The sequence below is a fragment of the Doryrhamphus excisus genome, linkage group LG6 (genome assembly GCF_037039965.1).
Source record: "Doryrhamphus excisus strain RoL-2023G ecotype Guam linkage group LG6, RoL_Dexc_Guam_v1.1, whole genome shotgun sequence".
Classification (NCBI taxonomy): domain Eukaryota; kingdom Metazoa; phylum Chordata; class Actinopteri; order Syngnathiformes; family Syngnathidae; genus Doryrhamphus; species Doryrhamphus excisus.
Window position 1 is genome coordinate 2,992,978 of NC_136362.1, and position 20,502 is coordinate 3,013,479.

At 32.7% G+C, this 20,502-nt stretch overlaps 1 protein-coding gene across 1 annotated transcript in view; it reads left to right on the top strand.

Moving 5' to 3' along the window:
- LOC131138355 (zinc finger protein 536-like) overlaps positions 1 to 20,502 on the top strand; it is a 64,760-nt gene that overhangs the window by 35,645 nt on the left and 8,613 nt on the right. The window contains exon 3 of the mRNA XM_078791120.1: positions 9,230 to 9,811. Coding sequence (XP_078647246.1) covers positions 9,230 to 9,811 — 582 coding nt within the window. The remainder of the gene's footprint in view (positions 1 to 9,229; positions 9,812 to 20,502) is intronic.

Here is a 20,502-nt window from a genome sequence, read left to right on the forward strand (position 1 = left end):
GACTAGCAACCGCTTGACGCCGCATCTTTCTAATACCGGCCAAAGGATTGTATTGTATTGATTTATGAGTTAAAAATATAGACATTTTACCAGAAAAAAAACCTTGGAAATTTATGAGTAAAAAAATATTGAAAATTTACCAGAAAAAAACGTGTGAATTTATGAGTAAAAAATATAGAAAATTTACAAAAAACTTGTAAATTCACGAGTAAAAAATATAGAAAATGTACAAGAAAAAAACTTGTCAATTTATGAGTAAAAAATATAGAAATTTTACAAGAAAAAAAATCGTAAATTTACGAGTAAAAAATATAGACAATTTACAAGAAAAAAATCGTAAATTTATGAGTAAAAAATATTGAAATTTTACAAGAAAAAAACCTTGTAAATTTATGAGTAAAAAATATAGAAAACGTACAAGAAAAAACTCATAAATTTATGAGTAAAAAATATAGAAAATTTACAAGAAAAAACCTCGTAAATTTATGAGTAAAAAATAAAGAATATTTACAAGAAAAAAAACGTACACATTTACGAGCAAAAAATATAGAATATTTACAAGAAAAAAATATTGTAAATTTATGAGTAAAAAATATAGAAATTTTACAAGAAAAAACCTTGTAAATTTATGAGTAAAAATATAGAAAACGTACAAGAAAAAACTCATATATTTATGAATAAAAAATATAGAAAATTTACAAGAAAAAAACTCATAAATTTATGAGTAAAAAATAAAGAACATTTACATGAAAAAAACTTACACATTTACGAGTAAAAAATATAGAATATTTACAAGAAAAAAATATTGTAAATTTATGAGTAAAAAATATAGAAATTTTACAAGAAAAAAACCTTGTAAATTTATGAGTAAAAAATATAGAAAACGTACAAGAAAAAACTCATAAATTTATGAGTAAAAAATATAGAAAATTTACAAGAAAAAAACTCGTAACTTTATGAGTAAAAAATAAAGAACATTTACATGAAAAAAACTTACACATTTACGAGTAAAAAATATAGAAAATTTACAAGAAAAAAACTCGTAAATTTATGAGTAAAAAATATAGAAAATTTACAAGAAAAAATTGGTAAATGTATGAGTAAAAAATCTAGAAAATTTACAAGAAAACAATCATGTAAATTGATGAGTAAAAAATATGGAAATTTTAAAAGGAAAAAAAACTTGTAAATTTATGAGTAAAAAAATATAGAAAATTTACAGGAAAAAACTTGTAAATTTACGAGTAAAAAATATAGAAAATTTACAAGAAAAAAATGGTAAATGTATGAGTAAAAAATATAGAAAATTTACAAGAAAAAAACATGTAAATTGATGAGTAAAAAATATAGAAATTTTAAAAGGGAAAAAAAACTTGTAAATTTATGAGTAAAAAATATAGACAATTTACAAGAAAAAACCCTGTAAATTTATGAGTAAAAATATAGAAAATTTACAGGAAAAATCTTGTAAATTTACGAGTAAAAAATATAGAAAATTTACAAGAAAAAAACCCGTAAATTTATGAGTAAAAAATATTGAAAATTTACAGGAAAAAAAACTTGTACATTTATGAGTAAAAAATATAGAAAATTTACAAGAAAAAAACTCGTAAATTCATGAGTAAAAAATATAGAAAATTTACAAGAAAAAATTGGTAAATGTATGAGTAAAAAATATAGAAAATTTACAAGAAAAAAATCATGTAAATTGATGAGTAAAAAATATAGAAATTTTAAAGGGGAAAAAAACTTGTAAATTCATGAGTAAAAAATATAGACAATTTACAAGAAAAAACCTTGTAAATTTATGAGTAAAAAATATAGAAAATTTACAGGAAAAAAAACTTGTACATTTATGAGTAAAACATATAGAAAATTTACAAGAAAAAAACTCGTAAATTTATGAGTAAAAAATATAGAAAATTTACAAGAAAAAAATGGTAAATGTATGAGTAAAAAAATATAGAAAATCAACAAGAAAAAATCATGTAAATTGATGAGTAAAAATATAGAAATTTTAAAAGGAAATTTTTTTATGAGTATTAAATATAGAAAATTTGCAAAAAAATTTGAGCTAATTGGTTATTTTTAGCCTTATGCATTATATTAGCAGTTTGAATATGAACTATATCAGCAAGTTGAAGTATTTGTGATTTTAGAAATAAGGAATTAGTATGTTCTCTGTAGGCGGCATTATGAATTATCCTTACTGGCCTTTTTTGCAGTACATTTAGCCAGTGAAGATTATGTGTTTTAAATTGTAGTGCAATGCTTTATTATTCTGGATATAGTGTTGTCGTATCATAAAATCATTATGATATCAGTGCTGATGAACGAATGAATGTTTTTTTCCTTCGCCTCAACAATGTATGCATTTTTTTTAAATCAGATCCGAAAGGTGTTATTCTTCTTTTTCCTAAATGTCAGTCAGACCGCTTTAAGCAGCCAGATTACCTGTTGGCTTTCATCGTCTCAGCCTCACTTCTGTCATTTAATCCTCTTTTTAATTATTATTGCAGATACGAGACTCAAATTAAGCTCAAAATGCTTGTTTTCCTAGCATGCAGATAAAAAGATTTACCCTGGGAGTTGTGAACACCTGCCCTGAAATATTGTTTCCACTGTACCCTGAATGCCACGCGGCTTAATTGACTTGGAAACGTCCCAAATGCGTCATTGACTATGTGCTCTAATTAATATTAATAATATATGCTATTATAAACATCAAAGAACATCTGGCGCCCCTGTTTTTTCCCTCACCAGTCTGGCGTGTGCGACTCTCACTCTGTTTCATCTTAAACCGAGCCAGCCACCATGAAGAACTGTTTTGCATCTCAGGTGCTTGATTGCACGTATAGAAAGCGCCACACGCTTTGATGCTGACAATATAACTGCCAAACGGCTGTGTAAGCATATAGAGTATATATACGTATACGCAAGGCTGTGATTGCATTGATGGGGATGTATGGGGATAAATCTTAAAGCCAATTTCCATATGAAATGAATCACTTGCCAGACACAGTCTGGTTGCCCGCTTTTTCCGCAGTCTTTTATATCATTATTTAGAGCCGGGGTCTCAAACATGCGGCCCGCGGGCCAAATGTGGTACGCAGGAGACAAATTTGAGGCCCCCCCGCCTTGATATGAAAGTTTAATGTTAGTGCGGCCCCGCGCAAGTTTGATATGGATGCTGTATGGCGGGGGGGGGGGGGGGGGGGTCTCAAACTCAATTTACTTGGGGGGCCACTGGAGCTAAAGTCTGGGCCGCATCAGGTTTTCAAAAAAAAAAATTAATCAATAATAAATATAATAATAATAATAAAACGGCAAATAATAAAAAACACATATAGTTTATAGACATAAACGGTAGCCAAAAAAATTACCACTTCCACACGGATCGTGAGGACAACTATTAACAGTTATTTAACCTTTAACATGAACATTAATCAAAGGTAATAATTTTTTATCTGGGTACATGATACCATACAGCATCCGTACCATATTTGGCCCGCGGGCCGCGTGTTTGAGACCCCTGATTTACAACATATTGCGCAACTGCAGGGTCTTGAGACACATGCTAACTCGCAAACTCGAGCGCTAGCGAACTAAACGGTAGCCTTCCAAGTTATTTCCTTTAAACTTAAATCGCCAAAAACGTACCACTTCCACACGGATAGGGAGGATAACTATTAACAGTTATTTAACCTTTAACATGAACATGAATCAAACGTAATAATTTTTTATCTGGGTACATGATACCAAACAGCATCCGTATCAAACTTGCGCGGGGCGCGCTAACATTAAACTTTCGTATCGAGGCGGGGGCCTCAAAGTAGTGTCCTGCGTACCACATTTGGCCCGCGGGCCGCCTGTTTGAGACCCCTGATTTACAACATATTGCGCAACTGCAGCGTCTTGAGACACATGCTAACTCGCAAACTCGAGCGCCAGCGACCTAAACGGTAGCCTTCCAGGTTGTTTCCTTTAAACTTAAAAATGACAAAAACTTACCACTTCCACACGGATAGCGAGGATAACTATTAACAGTTATTTAACCTTTAACATGAACATTAATCAAACGTAATAATTTTTTATCTGGGTACATGATACCATACAGCATCCGTATCAAACATTAAACTTTCATATCAAGGCGGGGGCCTCAAAGTAGTGTCCTGCGTACCACATTTGGCCCGCGGGCCGCGTGTTTGAGACCCCTAATTTACAACATATTGCGCAACTGCAGCGTCTTGAGACACATGCTAACTCGCAAACTCGAGCGCCAGCGACCTAAACGGTAGCCTTCCAGGTTGTTTCCTTTAAACTTAAAAATGACAAAAACTTACCACTTCCACACGGATAGAGAGGATAACTATTAACAGTTATTTAACCTTTAACATGACCATTAATCATACATTCACCATACAGCATCCATATCAAACATTAAACTTTCATATCAAGGCGGGGGCCTCAAAGTAGTGTCCTGCGTACCACATTTGGCCCGCGGGCCGCATGTTTGAGACCCTTGCTGTATTGTATCATGCACCCAGAAAAAAAATATTACTTTGATTAATGTTCATGTTTAAGGTTAAATAACTGTTAATAGTTATCCTCCTTATTTGTGTGGAAGTGGTAAGTTTTTGGCTATGTAAGTTTAAAGGAAATAACGTTTTTTTTTTTTTTTTTTTTTTATGGAAAACCTGATGCGGCCCAGCCTCGCCCAGCCCCCCAAGTAAATTGAGTTTGAGACCCCTGATTTAGAGTTTTCTCTGTAAGGTCAGATAACGCATATGCATGGTTTTATTAGAGTCTCTGTGTTATGCGAGAGAGGCGTCGGCTTGTAATGATGCAGTAATTGGACTTTTGCTTGATAAATCTAAGCTCTGAAATGACTCCCCTCACATATTGTGAGCCTCGACAGTGTAAGTAAATCTTAAACTGATTAAGTTAGCATGAACCAGGCAATCACAAAGATGGCACCCGTCCAAAGGAAGCGGGGGTTGGGGGGGGGGGGTGCTTTGAGTAGAATCCTCAGCCTTTATGTTGTTTTACTGCTCCCATGTTTAGTTCGGGTAAATGGCTTTCGGGACGCTAAAAGATGAGGTCAGATGTGTGTTTTCCTGCAACTGGCAACGTCGTCGTAATTTAAACCGCAAAATAACTAATATATATGGAGCATCGGGAAGAGTTCCATTAAGCAGGCGGGATTTCGGGAGACGCGAGGGTGTGGCATTGTGGAAGCATCTTTCCCGCTTGTCTACATCCATGATACATGTCTCTGTGTACATTTCATATATCCATATATATATATATATATATATATATACACAAAATGAAATAAAACAATTTTTATATTCTACACCGGCGACCGGTGGTGTCCAAAGTGCGGCCCATTGGCCACATGCTGCCCGCAAGTGCTTTGTTATTGGTTCGGAACACATTCTAGAAATGTAATTTAACATGAAAACCCAACTACAGCAAAAATTTAAACAGTAATTTTAATAGAATAAAGTCAAAACATTATGAGGAAAATGTTTTAAAAAATTAAATTATTAAATAATTTAATTTCACGCTATTTAATAATGCTGAGGAAATATTATGTTAATTTAGCAACGTAAAGTTTAAATATTAAAAATAATTTAAATTTTTTTTAGTAATATACAAAATCAAGTCATAATTTTTAGAAAATCATATTGGGAAAATTTTTTTAATATCAATGTAATAATGTCAACATTCCATGGGAATAAAATCAGAATTCTGAGAAGAAAAAAAAAAAAAAACACTGGAAAAAAATATAATATCATGAAGAAAAATAATGTCATTTTCATAGTTGAGAGTTCAAATACTCAAGAAAATATATACAAGATATATATTGTGCGGCGTCCCCCAGGGGTCAATCCCGGGACCAAAACTGTTCAATATATACGACATCTGTTCGGTCACAAAATACTTGAATTTAATATTACTTGCAAACAATACAACACCATTTTTTCTGGTTATAGCACTCAAGAGCTAATAATAATAATAAAATCATAAATTATTTTAGTAGTTGAGAGTTCAAATCCTTAAGAAAAAAAATGAAGAATATTTTTTTTTAAATTGTAATGATAAACAAAGCAAACAAGTCTTGAATCAGATTAAAAGTTACTCAGGAAACAGTAGCCCTATATACCTGTGAGCTTAAATATATCATGTGGCGTCCCCCAGGGGTCAATACTGGGACCAAAACTGTTCACAACATCTGTTAAGTCACAAAATACTTAAATCTAATATTACTTTCAAACACCATTTTTTCTGATTATAGTACTCAAGTAATCAAGTACTAGCACTCAAGAGCTAATAATAAAAAAATCATAAATTATTTTTGTAGTCGAAAATTCAAATACTCGAGAAAAAAATGAAGAATAAATATTTTTTTAAATTGTTATGATAAACAAAGCAAACAAGTCTTGAATCAGATTAAAAGTTACTCAGGAAACAGTAGCCTTATATACCTGTGAGCTTAAATATATAATGCGGCGTCCCCCAGGGGTCAATACCGGGACCCAATAATAATAATAATAAAATGATGATTTTAAAAGTTTTTTGCAAAAAAAGTTTTTAAATTCTGTCTTAGATTTTTACATGTGACTCTCGGTGGTCCTTGCGGTCCCTGTACTACACCCCCCCCGTATCGGGTTGCACCAAATACTGCGTCTTTACTTCAAGGACACGTTGATATTTTATGGTTTTCTACATATGAAACATAAAAGAACTAGCCGTCCTTTTATTGCCGTTCGCTTCACAATTGTAGTTTTTCTATTAAAGTTCGAAACAAAGTAAAGCGCCGACTTCAGATCATTAGATCTGGAGAATTACCTCAGGGTCACATCTTGAGGGGTATGAAATTGATATTTCTCTGGCGGGGATGAATCACCGCTGTAACTCAGATATTAGTCCATTAAAGAAGAACAATAAGGCATCAATATGCATGGAATTAAATTAATGGTGGTGGGTTTATCTGCCTATCCCAGACGCATCCCTAAAAGACACAGTATAATGTATGGCCTGACCTTCAAATGCCAAGAGAGTGTTGGGCAATAAACTGCCAATATTTGTGGCTTAATGGCGTCGGATGACTTTTACTGTAATTGGAATGGCGGCGAAACAGCTGGGCTGTTTAAAGACAACGCGAGGCTGACGATCTCTTCCTTCCAAACGGTCACACTGAAGTGTGTTTAACCCTGGAGGGTGTTTCCGTCATCGCCGGGACCGTTACGTTGTGTGTAAACACAAGAAGATGTTAGGAACGACACATCATTCACAGATAAACAGGATGAAAGCAAAAGAAGACGGGATTATTGCACTTTTTTTTTTTTTTAATCTTTCGCTTGTGTTAGCTTTCTGGTATCATGTCTTATGCTAACGGGTCGGTTTTGACCCATGAAAAATTTTCATTAAGAAGCTATTGACCCACTTATGGAAGGTTGGGGTAGTAACACAAAAACTAAAATTTCTTAAAATTTCTTAAAAATGTGAAAAGCATGTTTTTTGAGGAATACCTGGAATATGAAATGATAAAAAAATTTCATTACAAAGATATTTCAAGAAAACACCGGGTCATTTTTGACCCACTTATAGAAGGTTGGGGTAGTATTAAATTAAATTAAATTAAATTAAATTAAATTAAATTAAATTAAATTAAATTAAATTAAATTAAATTAAATTAAATTAAATTAAATTAAATTAAATTAAATTAAATTAAATTAAATTAAATTAAATTAAAACAAAACAAAACAAAACAAAACAAAACAAAACAAAACAAAACAAAACAAAACAAAACAAAACAAAACAAAACAAAACAAAACAAAACAAAAACTATAAAACTATAAAACTATATTAGGAAAGCAGGAAGTGAACAAATGTAACAGTTACTTATTGTAAAAGCACCAGATAGAGGGGTAGGATTTAATAAGCTGAGAAGCAAATTTGATGATAACTATTATTATTTTTTTGTGTATTTTATAGCTGATTTAATATATGGGTCAAAACCAACCTGTTTTACAAATTAAATAAAATTAAATAAAATTAAATAAAATTAAATAAAATTAAATAAAATTAAATAAAATTAAATAAAATTAAATAAAATTAAAAGTATATTAGGAAAGCAGGAAGTGAACAAATGTAACAGTTACTGACTGTCAAAGTACCAGATGTAAGGGTAGGATTTAATAAGCTGAGAAGCAAATTTGATGATAACTATTATTATTTTTTAGTGTATTTTATAGCTGATTTAATATATGGATCAAAACCGACCTGTTTTACATATAAAATAAAATAAAATAAAATAAAATAAAATAAAATAAAATAAAATAAAATAAAATAAAATAAAATAAAATAAAATAAAATAGAAAGTATATTAGGAAAGCAGGAAGTGAACAAATGTAACAGTTACTGACTGTAAAAGTACCAGATGTAAGGGTAGGATTTAATAAGCTGAGAAGCAAATTTGATGATAACTATTATTATTTTTTAGTGTATTTTATAGCTGATTTAATATATGGATCAAAACCGACCTGTTTTACATATAAAATAAAATAAAATAAAATAAAATAAAATAAAATAAAATAAAATAAAATAAAATAAAATAAAATAAAATAAAATAAAATAAAATAAAATAAAATAAAATAAAATAAAATAGAAAGTATATTAGGAAAGCAGGAAGTGAACAAATGTAACAGTTACTGCTTGTCAAAGTACCAGATGTAAGGGTAGGATTTAATAAGCTGAGAAGCAAATTTGATGATAACTATTATTATTTTTTAGTGTATTTTATAGCTGATTTAATATATGGGTCAAAACCGACCCGTTAGCATAAGAGATACCAGAAAGCTAACACAAGAGGAGGGTTAATCGTGGCGATGTTTTGCAAATTTGACTCTTGTGTTATTTCTGTAGGAATCACGTTGAGCGTTAGCATCTTCGGGTGTATTTATTATTACGTGGCGGCGGCGGCCATACTGTAAAATGATGGATCGCTGGAGCTGAAAGCTGATTACAAGCTTGATTTACTGCAGGGCACCGCTTAAATCATTCAGCTCCGTGTGTGTGTGTGTGTGGGGGGGGGGATTGCAACATTTTTCACGTTTGAGAACAGTCGTAGCTCGGCGTGCCTTGCTCGGAAACAAAGTGCTTACTATGCTTTGGGAATTTGATTTGCATCCTGTGTTTTGTTGCTTTTGTGTGTTTTTAGGCGACAATTCCTACAAGTGTGTACCCGCCGTCGGGTTCCAGCTGGAACGCTACCGTTTCCCGTCCTGGCAGAACAGCAGCGGGAGTTCCAGTCCCAATCCAAACCCAAAACTCAAACCCAGGAGCCCAGGAAGTAGTCAGTACCTTTCTGCTGAGAACCACAGTGACTGTGCTAGTCCTTCATGTGTAATAACGCCCAAGTCCCAGTATGAGCCTTTGGACTTGTCGGTGTCCTCGCACCCCACCGTGACCCCCGCTTTGCTGCTCCATATGTCCGACATGTTCAGGAATGGACCCCCGCCCCCTGCGTACACGTGTGACCTTTTGGGGGTAAAAGAAACCGTAAGCGTTTCTGCAGTTGATGTTGAGAAAGCGACCCCAAACGGGGTGGAAGTGCTGACAAACGGGGGTCAAGCCGACAAGATGGGTCAGTGGGCGGCGGCGCCCGATAACGCGACGCCGGAACCGATGAGTCCGTATCCGCAAGTCGGGCTTCTGTCGCTACTGCGGGCTCAGAAGACCCGCGGCGGCGTGCATCGGAACGAGGTGAACGGCGGCGGGAACATGAATAACGGGACAGCAGGTGAGCATACGCTGACGGGTCGTACATGGTAGGTCAGGGGTGTCCAAATTGGGATCCTGGGGCCATTTGCGGCCCATGGTGCATTCTAAAACTAGGATTTAGAAAGTCCTTTTCGAAAATTATATTGGGGAAAAAGTTATTATTATTATTATTGTTATTGTTATTGTTATTGTTATTGTTATTGTTATTGTTATTGTTATTGTTGTTGTTGTTGTTGTTGTTGTTGTTGTTGTTATATAATATAATATAATATAATTATATATGATATATACTATTAATATATTATTAATATTATGCGAATAAAGTCAAAATAGTATGAGAAACAATTACAAATTTATTATTATTATTATCATTATGTATTAATAATATATAATATAATTATATAATTAATATATTATATATGATATATAAATATTAATACATTCTTAATATTATTAAAGTCAAAATAGTATGACAAAAAATTAAAACTTTATTATTATTATTATTATTATTCTATATTTATAATATAATATAATATAATATAATATAATATAATATAATATAATATAATATAATATAATATAATATAATATAATATAATATAATATAATATAATATAATATAATATAATATAATATAATATAATTATATATGATATATAATATTAATATATTATTAATATTATGCGAATAAAGTAAAAATAGTATGAGAAAAAAATACAAATTTATTATTATTATTATTATTATTATTATTATCATTATGTATTAATAATATATAATATAATTATATTATTAATATATGATATATAATATTAATATATTATTAATATTATTAAAGTCAAAGTCAAAAGTCATTATTAAAGTCAAAATAGTATGACAAAAAATGACAACTTTATTATTATTATTATTATTATATATTAATAATATAATATAATATAATATTGTCAAAGTCAAAAGTAATTATTAAAGTCAAAATAGTATGACAAAAAATGACAACTTTATATTATTAATATATTAATAATATGTGAATAGTCAAAATGGTATGAAAAAAATTACAACTTTATTATTATTATAATATATATTAATAATATAATATATTATATTCTTAATATATTATTACATATGATATATAATATTAATATATTATATTATGCAAATAAAGTCAAAATAGTATGACAAAAAATTACAACTTTATTATTATCATTATTTTATTCTTAATATATTATTATATATGATATATAATATTAATATATGATTAATATTATGCGAATAAAGTCAAAATAGTATGAGAAAAAATGACAACAATTACTTGAGAAGGTTGAAATATTTGGAAAATTAATTAAAAAAATTGACCAAAAAAAATAAGATGCAGTTTTTTTCTTGAAGTATCCATAACTTGTCAGCAGATATCCATATTTTTTTCAATATGTTCCATATTTGAAGTTAGCAACATGAAGCCTCATATTTGAAAGCTTATACTCCCACCTAGTGGACAAATAGCTTCAATGCCCCCCCCAGGTTTTTTTTTTTTGTTGTTGTTTTTTTGGGGATGGGGGGGGGGGGTGGAAGAGTGTTTTATCAGTATCACATCCTGCTTCCTGTGTCATGTGTGACTTAGTGTGACTTAGTGTGACTTAGTGTGACTTAGTGTGACTTTGTGTTAGATGCCCCCCCCCCTCCCCCCCCTTCTAAAATATTTTCGGCTGCAGATCCCGAGCCATCATCACCTGACTGGGAAGGTGTGAAGCGTGCATGTGAATAAATCCCGCCAATTATACACACGTGGTACTTCACTGGTACTTCAAAAAAACTTTATTTATTTCCTGTTTTTTTTTTTTTTTTTTTTTTTTTTCGGTTGGAACTTGGAAACGGAGCTAAGGAAGACCCCTGATGATTGGACCAGTTGAGCCCCCCCCCGTGTCCCCCCCCCCCCTCCCCCCCCCCCCCGTCCCCTGGTAGAGAGGCTGAGTGCAGATTTAATAATGGCGTCTCTCCCCGGGGGGAGGGGTGGATGCAACAGCTGGGGTCTTTGATATGCATGTATTATGAGTGCAACATGACCCCCCCCCCCCCAAATTGTGACCCCCCCCCCTGCCCCGTACACTTTTTCTTAAATTCTGGAACTCAATATGTTGCATATGAAAGACAGGGAAGTGGCTGTCAACTCCATTAGGGAATCACATCTGTTCCCATTTCTTCCCGATTGTGGAACAGTAAGTCGGGATGGTGCGGCGTCATCGTGCACAGATGGTTATGACAATATTCCGGAAAGGCGAAAAAGGCGACTCTCGCACTTATCACGACGCCGTAATTGCACCTAATGACGTTTGGATTCGTCATATTCCAGAACCTTCTGTAGCGACATTCCCGTCTCTGTGGATCAAAGGTCAAACTCAGGGGGTCGGAATCGGTTCTTGGAATTGTTATCTCATATTTATGACTTCCAATCGGGATCATTTTCGTCAGTGGTGGAAACGGGCTTCCACCACATTAATATTAATATTGATATGGATATTAATATGAATATCAATATTAATAATTAATAATAATAATTAATTAATAATAGTGGTGTAATGTAAGTTGATATCGTTATCACATCATATTGATATTATCATGAAAAATGATATTGGCTTTTTTTGCTAATATAATAATCCAGCTCACGTGACTTATTGTTTTGTTGTGGGAACTTCATTTTTTAGGTCAAAAAATATGAATATGAATATGAATATCAATATCAATATCAATATCAATATCAATATTGTAATATTTAATATTAATAATCCAGCTCACGTGACTTATTGTTTTGTTGTGGGAACTTCATTTTTTAGGTCAAAAAATATGAATATCAATATGAATATCAATATCAATATCAATATTATAACAGTTTTATATTATTTTAATATTTAATATTAATAATCCAGCTCATGTGACTTATTGTTTTGTTGTGGGAACTTCATTTTTTAGGTAAAAAAATATTAATATCAATATCAATATTATAACAGCTTTATATTATTTTAATATTTAATATTAATATTAATAATCCAGCTCACGTGACTTATTGTTTTGTTGTGGGAACTTCATTTTTTTAGGTGAATTAATATTAATATTGATATTGATGTTGATGTTGATATTAATATCGATATCGATATAATATTATTATATTTGTTTTATTTATTATTATGATTATAATATTATATTATTATATATTATTATAATATTCATATTGATGTTGATATTAATATCAAAATCGATATAATATTATTATTTATTTTATTTATTATTATTATATTATTATATAATATTATATAGTATTCTAATATTAATATTATTATTATTATTGATGATTATTATTATTTATTTTATTTATTATTGTTATTATAATATTATTATATAATATATATTATTATAATATCAATATCAATATTAATATTATAACTGTATTATAACTTTTTGCTCAAATAATTCCAACTTTTTCTCCTTAAAAATGTATTTAGTTTGTTGGCTTAAAAAAATGAAATTATTATTAAATTAAATTCTTTTCTTTTTATGATTTATTTTAGTAAATTATTTAAATTAAAATAAATTATTATTATATAGTAAGAGATACAATATTAAAATTTTATTCGTCTTTTTTCGCTCAATATATTTACTTTATTGTCATAAAATTGCAGCTGTTTTTTTTTTCCAAACTATTTCATTTTTGTTAAAAAACTTTTTTCCTGAATTTTTTTTAAAGTAAATTCTTACATATTAAATATTTTGGGATTTCGCCTGTATGCAGTTTTTTTCTTGAAATATATTGAACTCCTTGTATTATATGAAATATATGAAATATTAAATATATTATATTATATAACTTCTAAGCATCTCCGATATGGGGAGGGTAATATTTACATTTGGGCACCCCGTCTAGTCAGTTTTTTTTTGCATTCTCTATCAGGCCTGTCAGTCAAACAGACGTCCATTGCTGATTGACATTGAGGATACGTGGATGTCCTCCAAAAAGCGAATCGGAGCAGGTGGTCCCCCCCCCCTACACACACCCCCCTCCCGCCTGTCCCGTCCTCAGCGATGACCAGGTGGCTTTGTCACGGCTCTGTCTTTTTCTGTTCACCCCCCCCTCCCCCCCATCTTTTCCACGCTGGATGATGATGGCATGTCGAGTGGCACGCTGACATATTGCCGGGCACTTTGGACACGCGAGTGATGCGTTTTGCGTTGACGGTTCGGGTCGACTCCGATGTGGCGGTGGTAGTAATTGGCCAGATGGTGACCCCGTCGTGAACCCTTTCTGCATGCCCATTTAGTCTCCATTGGAACATCCCTTGTGTTTTAAAGCTGGCTTCAAGTCACTTGCAATAGCAAAGTTCAGCCACAAGATGGCGACATTTACCACCATAAAATACAATATTTTTTTTCAAATTACAGTTTTTAAAAACATAGATGCCCTTGAATAACTTTGAAGCGCTTCATAAATGAAATGATAAATCCCGGCTTCTCACCGTGAGCATAAGATCTATACATAAATGATTAAGAACCAGAACCAGAACCAGAAAGGTCATTATCTTATTGTTTGACCTCCGAGTCCCCTCAAAGATGAGAAGCAAGAAAAGATGGCCGCAGATGGAGATGAATGGAGTGATGGCAGTAGCGCGTTCGTCTCCGTGAGCAGATGTCGTGCGAGGGCAGCGAGAGGGCAACGCGGCCGTCTTTTGTGCCGTTGCTTCTCCTCATGGAGATAATGAAGGGTGGAGCGCCGGGGAAGGATGTGCGGTCATCACTCACTGTCTGGAGGCCATCAGAGCTCGGCGCTGTGTCATCCGTCACCATTCAGCTCCTCTGGCCGGCCCCCCCCCCGTCGGGCCCCCCCTGCCGCTGTCATCATGGTCATTATCTCACGCTCGCACACACAAACGTGCGCTTGGTGCTGAGGCGGGGTCATGATCGTCCTGATCGTTTTTAGCACTTTCACGCTGCGGCTGCTTCGCTTTCGGGCCCCGCGGCGTCGCCCTTTTGGTACTTTAACACAACCAAAACATGTCAACGTTTCAGAGGACAGGATCTGGCTTCAAAGACAAATATCACAGTAAAGACAGTAAAGACGGTAAAGACAGTAAAAACAGTAAAGACAGTAAAGACAGTAAAGACAATAAAGACAATAAAGACAATAAAGACAATAAAGACAATAAAGACAGTAAAGACAGTAAAGACTGTAAAGACAGTAAAGACAATAAAGACAATAAAGACAGTAAAGACTGTAAAGACTGTAAAGACAGTAAAGACAATAAAGACAGTAAAGACAGTAAAGACAATAAAGACAGTAAAGACTGTAAAGACAGTAAAGACAGTAAAGACAGTAAAGACAATAAAGACAATAAAGACAGTAAAGACAATAAAGACAATAAAGACAGTAAAGACAATAAAGACAGTAAAGACAGTAAAAACAGTAAAGACAATAAAGACAATAAAGACAATAAAGACAGTATAGACAGTAAAGACAGTAAAGACAGTAAAGACAATAAAGACAATAAAGACAGTAAAGACAGTAAAGACAATAAAAACAGTAAAGACGGTAAAGACAGCAAAGAATAAAGACAGTAAAGACAGTAAAGACAGTAAAGACAATAAAGACAGTAAAAACAGTAAAGACAGTAAAGACAGTAAAGACAGTAAAGACAGTAAAGACAGCAAAAACAGTATAGACAGTGAAGACAATAAAGACAATAAAGACAATAAAGACAGTAAAGAATAAAGACAGTGAAGACAATAAAGACAATAAAAACAGTAAAGTCAATAAAGACAATAAAGACAGTATTGCTGTCATTCCCGTGTCACGAGCCACAAGCCTAATAGATTTGGATTTGGCAGCTTTGACTTTGACTTTGAACACATTTTTTTCTACAAATAAGTAAAAACAAAAGAGAGGGAAAATGCCACCGAAAAAGGGACCTGCTCCGGAGGAGTTTGAGGAGATCAGGAGCGCACTGGACTCCCTGGGTGCCAATGTTAGCAGGGTGCTAACACAGCAGGAGCAGCTACTACGGCGGTTCGGAGCTATGGAGGAAGAGATGAAAAGACTGAGTGCTAGAGACGCCGAAAGGGAGCAAAGGATCTTGGAGCTTGAACAACGAGTGGACGATCTGGAGCAATATACAAGATCAAATGACGTCGTAATCACAGGTATCAAGATTCGTCCGCGCTCGTATGCTCGGGCTCTTGTACCTGAGGAGAGAGGGACCGGCGAACCGAGCGATTCTGAATTGAGCTCAGTTGAGCAGCAGGTGATGACCCAACTGCACAACTTGGGAATTAAACTGGAAACGGAACATATCGAAGCTTGTCACCCCCTGCCTACACACGGAAGACCACCCGCAGTAATAATTAGATTCACCAACAGAAAGGAAAAAACTGAACTGCTAAAACAAGGACGCAAACTTAAAGGTACTGATATCTACATTAACGAACACTTGACAAAACGGAACGCAGACATCGCAAGAAAAGCACGCCAACTAAAGAAACAAGGGAAAATTCAGCAAACATGGGTCCGGAATTGCAAGGTCTTCATAAAACAAAATGGGGCACCAGAAGAGGCAAGAGTGATGGTGGTGAGGCAAATCCATGATCTGGACAAGTATTAGGAAACATAATCAACACATCATACCATAATGACAGATACATATGGACAATCGTCATCAAGTAAGCAACTACAATCATTAATTAGAAAATATCAAAATATTGAGCTTAACCCCTTTGAGAGCCAAGAGTATAGTGATTTAGAAAATGAAACAAATATAGACCCTGACAATAATCTTTTCAATAATATAAACATAAATAGTAAATACTTCACTGCTGAACAATATAATCAATTAGATAATGAAGGCAAATTCAGTATAGTTCATTTTAATGCACGCAGTTTGCTTTCCAATTTTTTGAGTATTAAAAACTTCATAAGTGAATTTACACAGCCGTTCAATATTATAGCAATAACTGAGACGTGGTTAAGACCAGACATAGAAAATCAATTTGACATAGAAGGATACGAATTCATTCATCAAGATAGGAAAAATAAAGGAGGAGGAGGAGTTGGCTTGTATGTGAACAGGGATCTAAATTATAAAGTCATAAATAACATGTCACTAACCATAGATAATTTAGTAGAAAGTTTAACAATTGAAATATTTAATGAAAAAGACAAGCGTGCACTTGTGAGTTGTGTATATAGACCACCGTCAGCAAATATTGAACAATTTAAGGAATGGATGGAACAAACATACTCACCGAAAGATCATAAGAATTTATTCATATGTGGAGATTTTAATATTGATATTCTAAAAACCGGTCATGACAAGACAATAGACAATTTCGTAAACACAGTATACAGTATGCATTTGTACCCATCCATAACCAGACCAACTCGAGTTACAACTCACAGTGCAACACTATTAGATAACATTTTCATAAACAATTTTACCAATAGCCTGGAAAGTGGGATCTTCTTGAGCGACATCAGCGACCACTTACCAATTTTTTTATTATACGACACTAATTATAGAACAAAATATTGCAGCACATCTAAAATATATTACAGAAGAATCAAAGATGATAACTCACTTAACAAATTGGAAAATGAATTGAAAGCAGTGAACTGGGATTTGGTATTATCAGATAATGATGTGGACAGTGCATACAATAGATTTCTGAGTGTTTTCAACACTATATATAATGAGTGCTGTCCAATCAAAAAACATTGTATAAAAAAAAATAATAATCCATGTCCATGGATGACAAAAGGTCTCCAGAATGCTTGTAAGAAAAAAAATGCACTTTATAAAAACTTCATCAAACAAAGAACACAGGACGCTGAAAGTAGGTATAAATCATATAAAAACAAATTAACTTCCATTTTAAGGAAAAGCAAACAAGATTATTACAGTACTGAGTTAGGAAAAAGCAGAAATAATATGAAGGCTTTTTGGAGTATTCTAAAAACTGTGATAAACAAAGGAAAAAAATCTAATAATTACCCCAATTTTTTCCGCATTGCAGGCAAAGAATGTTTCGATAAAAATACTGTGGTAAATAAAATAAATGAATATTTTGTAAAAGTGGGACCAACACTGGCCAGGGAAATACCAGATCCAGTACTCCCCTTAGGCTGGAAAGAAAATTTAACAGAACGTAATACCTCATCCATGTTTATATCCCCAGTCGAACCAAATGAAATTATACAAACAGTTAACAAATTCATCAGTAAGAAATCAACAGACTACAATGATCTCGACATGTCAACAATTAAATCCACAATTAAACATATAGCTCTGCCACTGACACACATATGTAATTTGTCTTTCAGTTCAGGTGTATTCCCCAGCAAAATGAAAATAGCCAAAATTATACCAGTATACAAATCAGGTGACAAACAGGACTTTAATAACTTTAGACCTATTTCATTATTACCGCAGTTCTCAAAAATTCTCGAAAAATTATTCAATAATCAATTGGAAAAATTTATGAACAAACATTCACTACTCTCCGATGCACAATATGGGTTCAGATCCAAGCATTCAACAGCCTTAGCACTCATGGACACTGTAGAAACAATATCATCTGCTCTTGAAGAAAAAAATCACTCCATTGGAATATTTGTGGACTTGAGCAAAGCTTTTGATACCATTGATCATGATATTCTACTGAGGAAACTGGACAGATATGGAATAAGAGGATTACCATTAAAATGGATTCGAAGTTACCTAGACCGAAGAGTACAGTATGTTAGTATGGAAAATTATAACTCGGAACATTTACAAGTAACCTGTGGGGTCCCCCAGGGCTCTGTGCTAGGACCCAAATTTTTCTCATTATATATTAATGATCTGTGTCATGTGTCAGACTTTTTAAAACCAGTTCTTTTTGCCGATGACACTAGTTTGTTTTCTTCAGGAAAAAATCTTGATGAATTGATCCACAAAATAACATCGGAATTTTTCAAGATTAAATTATGGTTCAATTCAAACAAATTATCACTGAACATGAACAAGACAAAATGTGTATATTTTGGAAAGCAATTAAAAAACAAAGAGATTAAAATTTCAATTGGTGGAACAACAATCACACAAGTTAATGAAATCCGATTTTTAGGTGTAATTCTCGATAGCCAATTAAATTGGAAATCACATATTAACTACACAGCAAAAAAAATGGCAAAAAATGTTGCAATTCTCAGTAAAGCAAGACATGTTTTAACCAATAAATCTCTTCACATCCTATATTCCACACTTGTAACGCCATATCTGACTTATTGTTCAGAGATATGGGGAAACAACTTCAGAACCAATCTGCAACCTCTGGTCCTCCTGCAAAAAAGAGCAATTCGGCATATACATAAGGTAGGTGTCATAGAGCATACTAATCCATTATTCCTCGAATCCAAAATGCTCAAATTTGCAGATATAATATCCTTGAAAACCTTACAGATCATTTATAAAGCTAAACATAAACTCCTACCAGGAAACATTCAAAGTCTGTTCAAGGAAAAAGAAATATCCTATCAATTCAGAAATCCAAACCATTTTAAATCTGAAAGTTACCGGACCGCAAGAAAAGGTTTTTGTGTTTCCAATTGTGGAATAAAGCAATGGGAGAGTTTGCCGTCGGAAATTAAGGAGAGTAAAAGCATACCACAATTTAAACGAAAATATAAAGATTGGATTTTATCAAATTATAATAGCGACATTATAAGTTAACCCAATTTCACCATCAGTAAAACGACACTAAAAAATCTGACTACTTGATGCAGGTCATATTAGTTTGGAAACGTGTATATAAAGTTATATTGCAGTTATGTTTACCCTCAATATTTTATTTTTGTACATGTGCATATGTATGTATGCATTTATTTGTAGATGTGTATATGCATATGCATGTGTATATGTGTATGTGTATATATATATATATATATATATATGTATATGTGTATGTATATATATATGTGTATGTGTACGTATATATAAATGCATATATTTTTCTCCCCTTTCTCCTCTTTAAATGTTACTCATTATTTTGTTTGCTTGGTTGTCGGTAGCCACAGAAAAAAAAAAAAAAAGAAAAAAAATGTTAATTTTGGGGGAGAAAAAAAAAAAAGAAAAAAAAAGTGTCTACATTGGTGGCACTACTGAATTTAATTTAGTTGTAAATTCGATGAAATGTGACACAGGATAAGCTAAGTGTCTGTTTATAAATATAAGTGGGAATAGTATTTTAATAATGATCATTCTACTGTCTTGTCATCTCTGCTGGAATCTCTGATTGACTGATATGAGAAATGTAAGAATATTACCTTAATACCTTTGTAACTATAAATTGTTAGAGGTACCTAGGCTAACTTGCATAAATATAGAGGTAGTGATTATCATTATTATTATCATCATTAATTATTATTAATTATTACTTTACAATAAATAGTAATAATGGACAGCAAGACATCACTGCTTAAAAAATTGGTTTGAGCACAGACCTAAAACCTGCTTCCTAATGCACAAGACTAGACACACACAAACTAATAAACACGTCTAAAAACCTCAGGTAGGGTTTAACAAGAAGAAACTGATGTTTGGGTTGGTCACCTGTCCAGACACAGTCTCAAGTTCTTGTTTTTTAATGCACAAGATTAGACACATGCAATCCAGAAAATAAGTAAATGTCACAAAAAAGTGG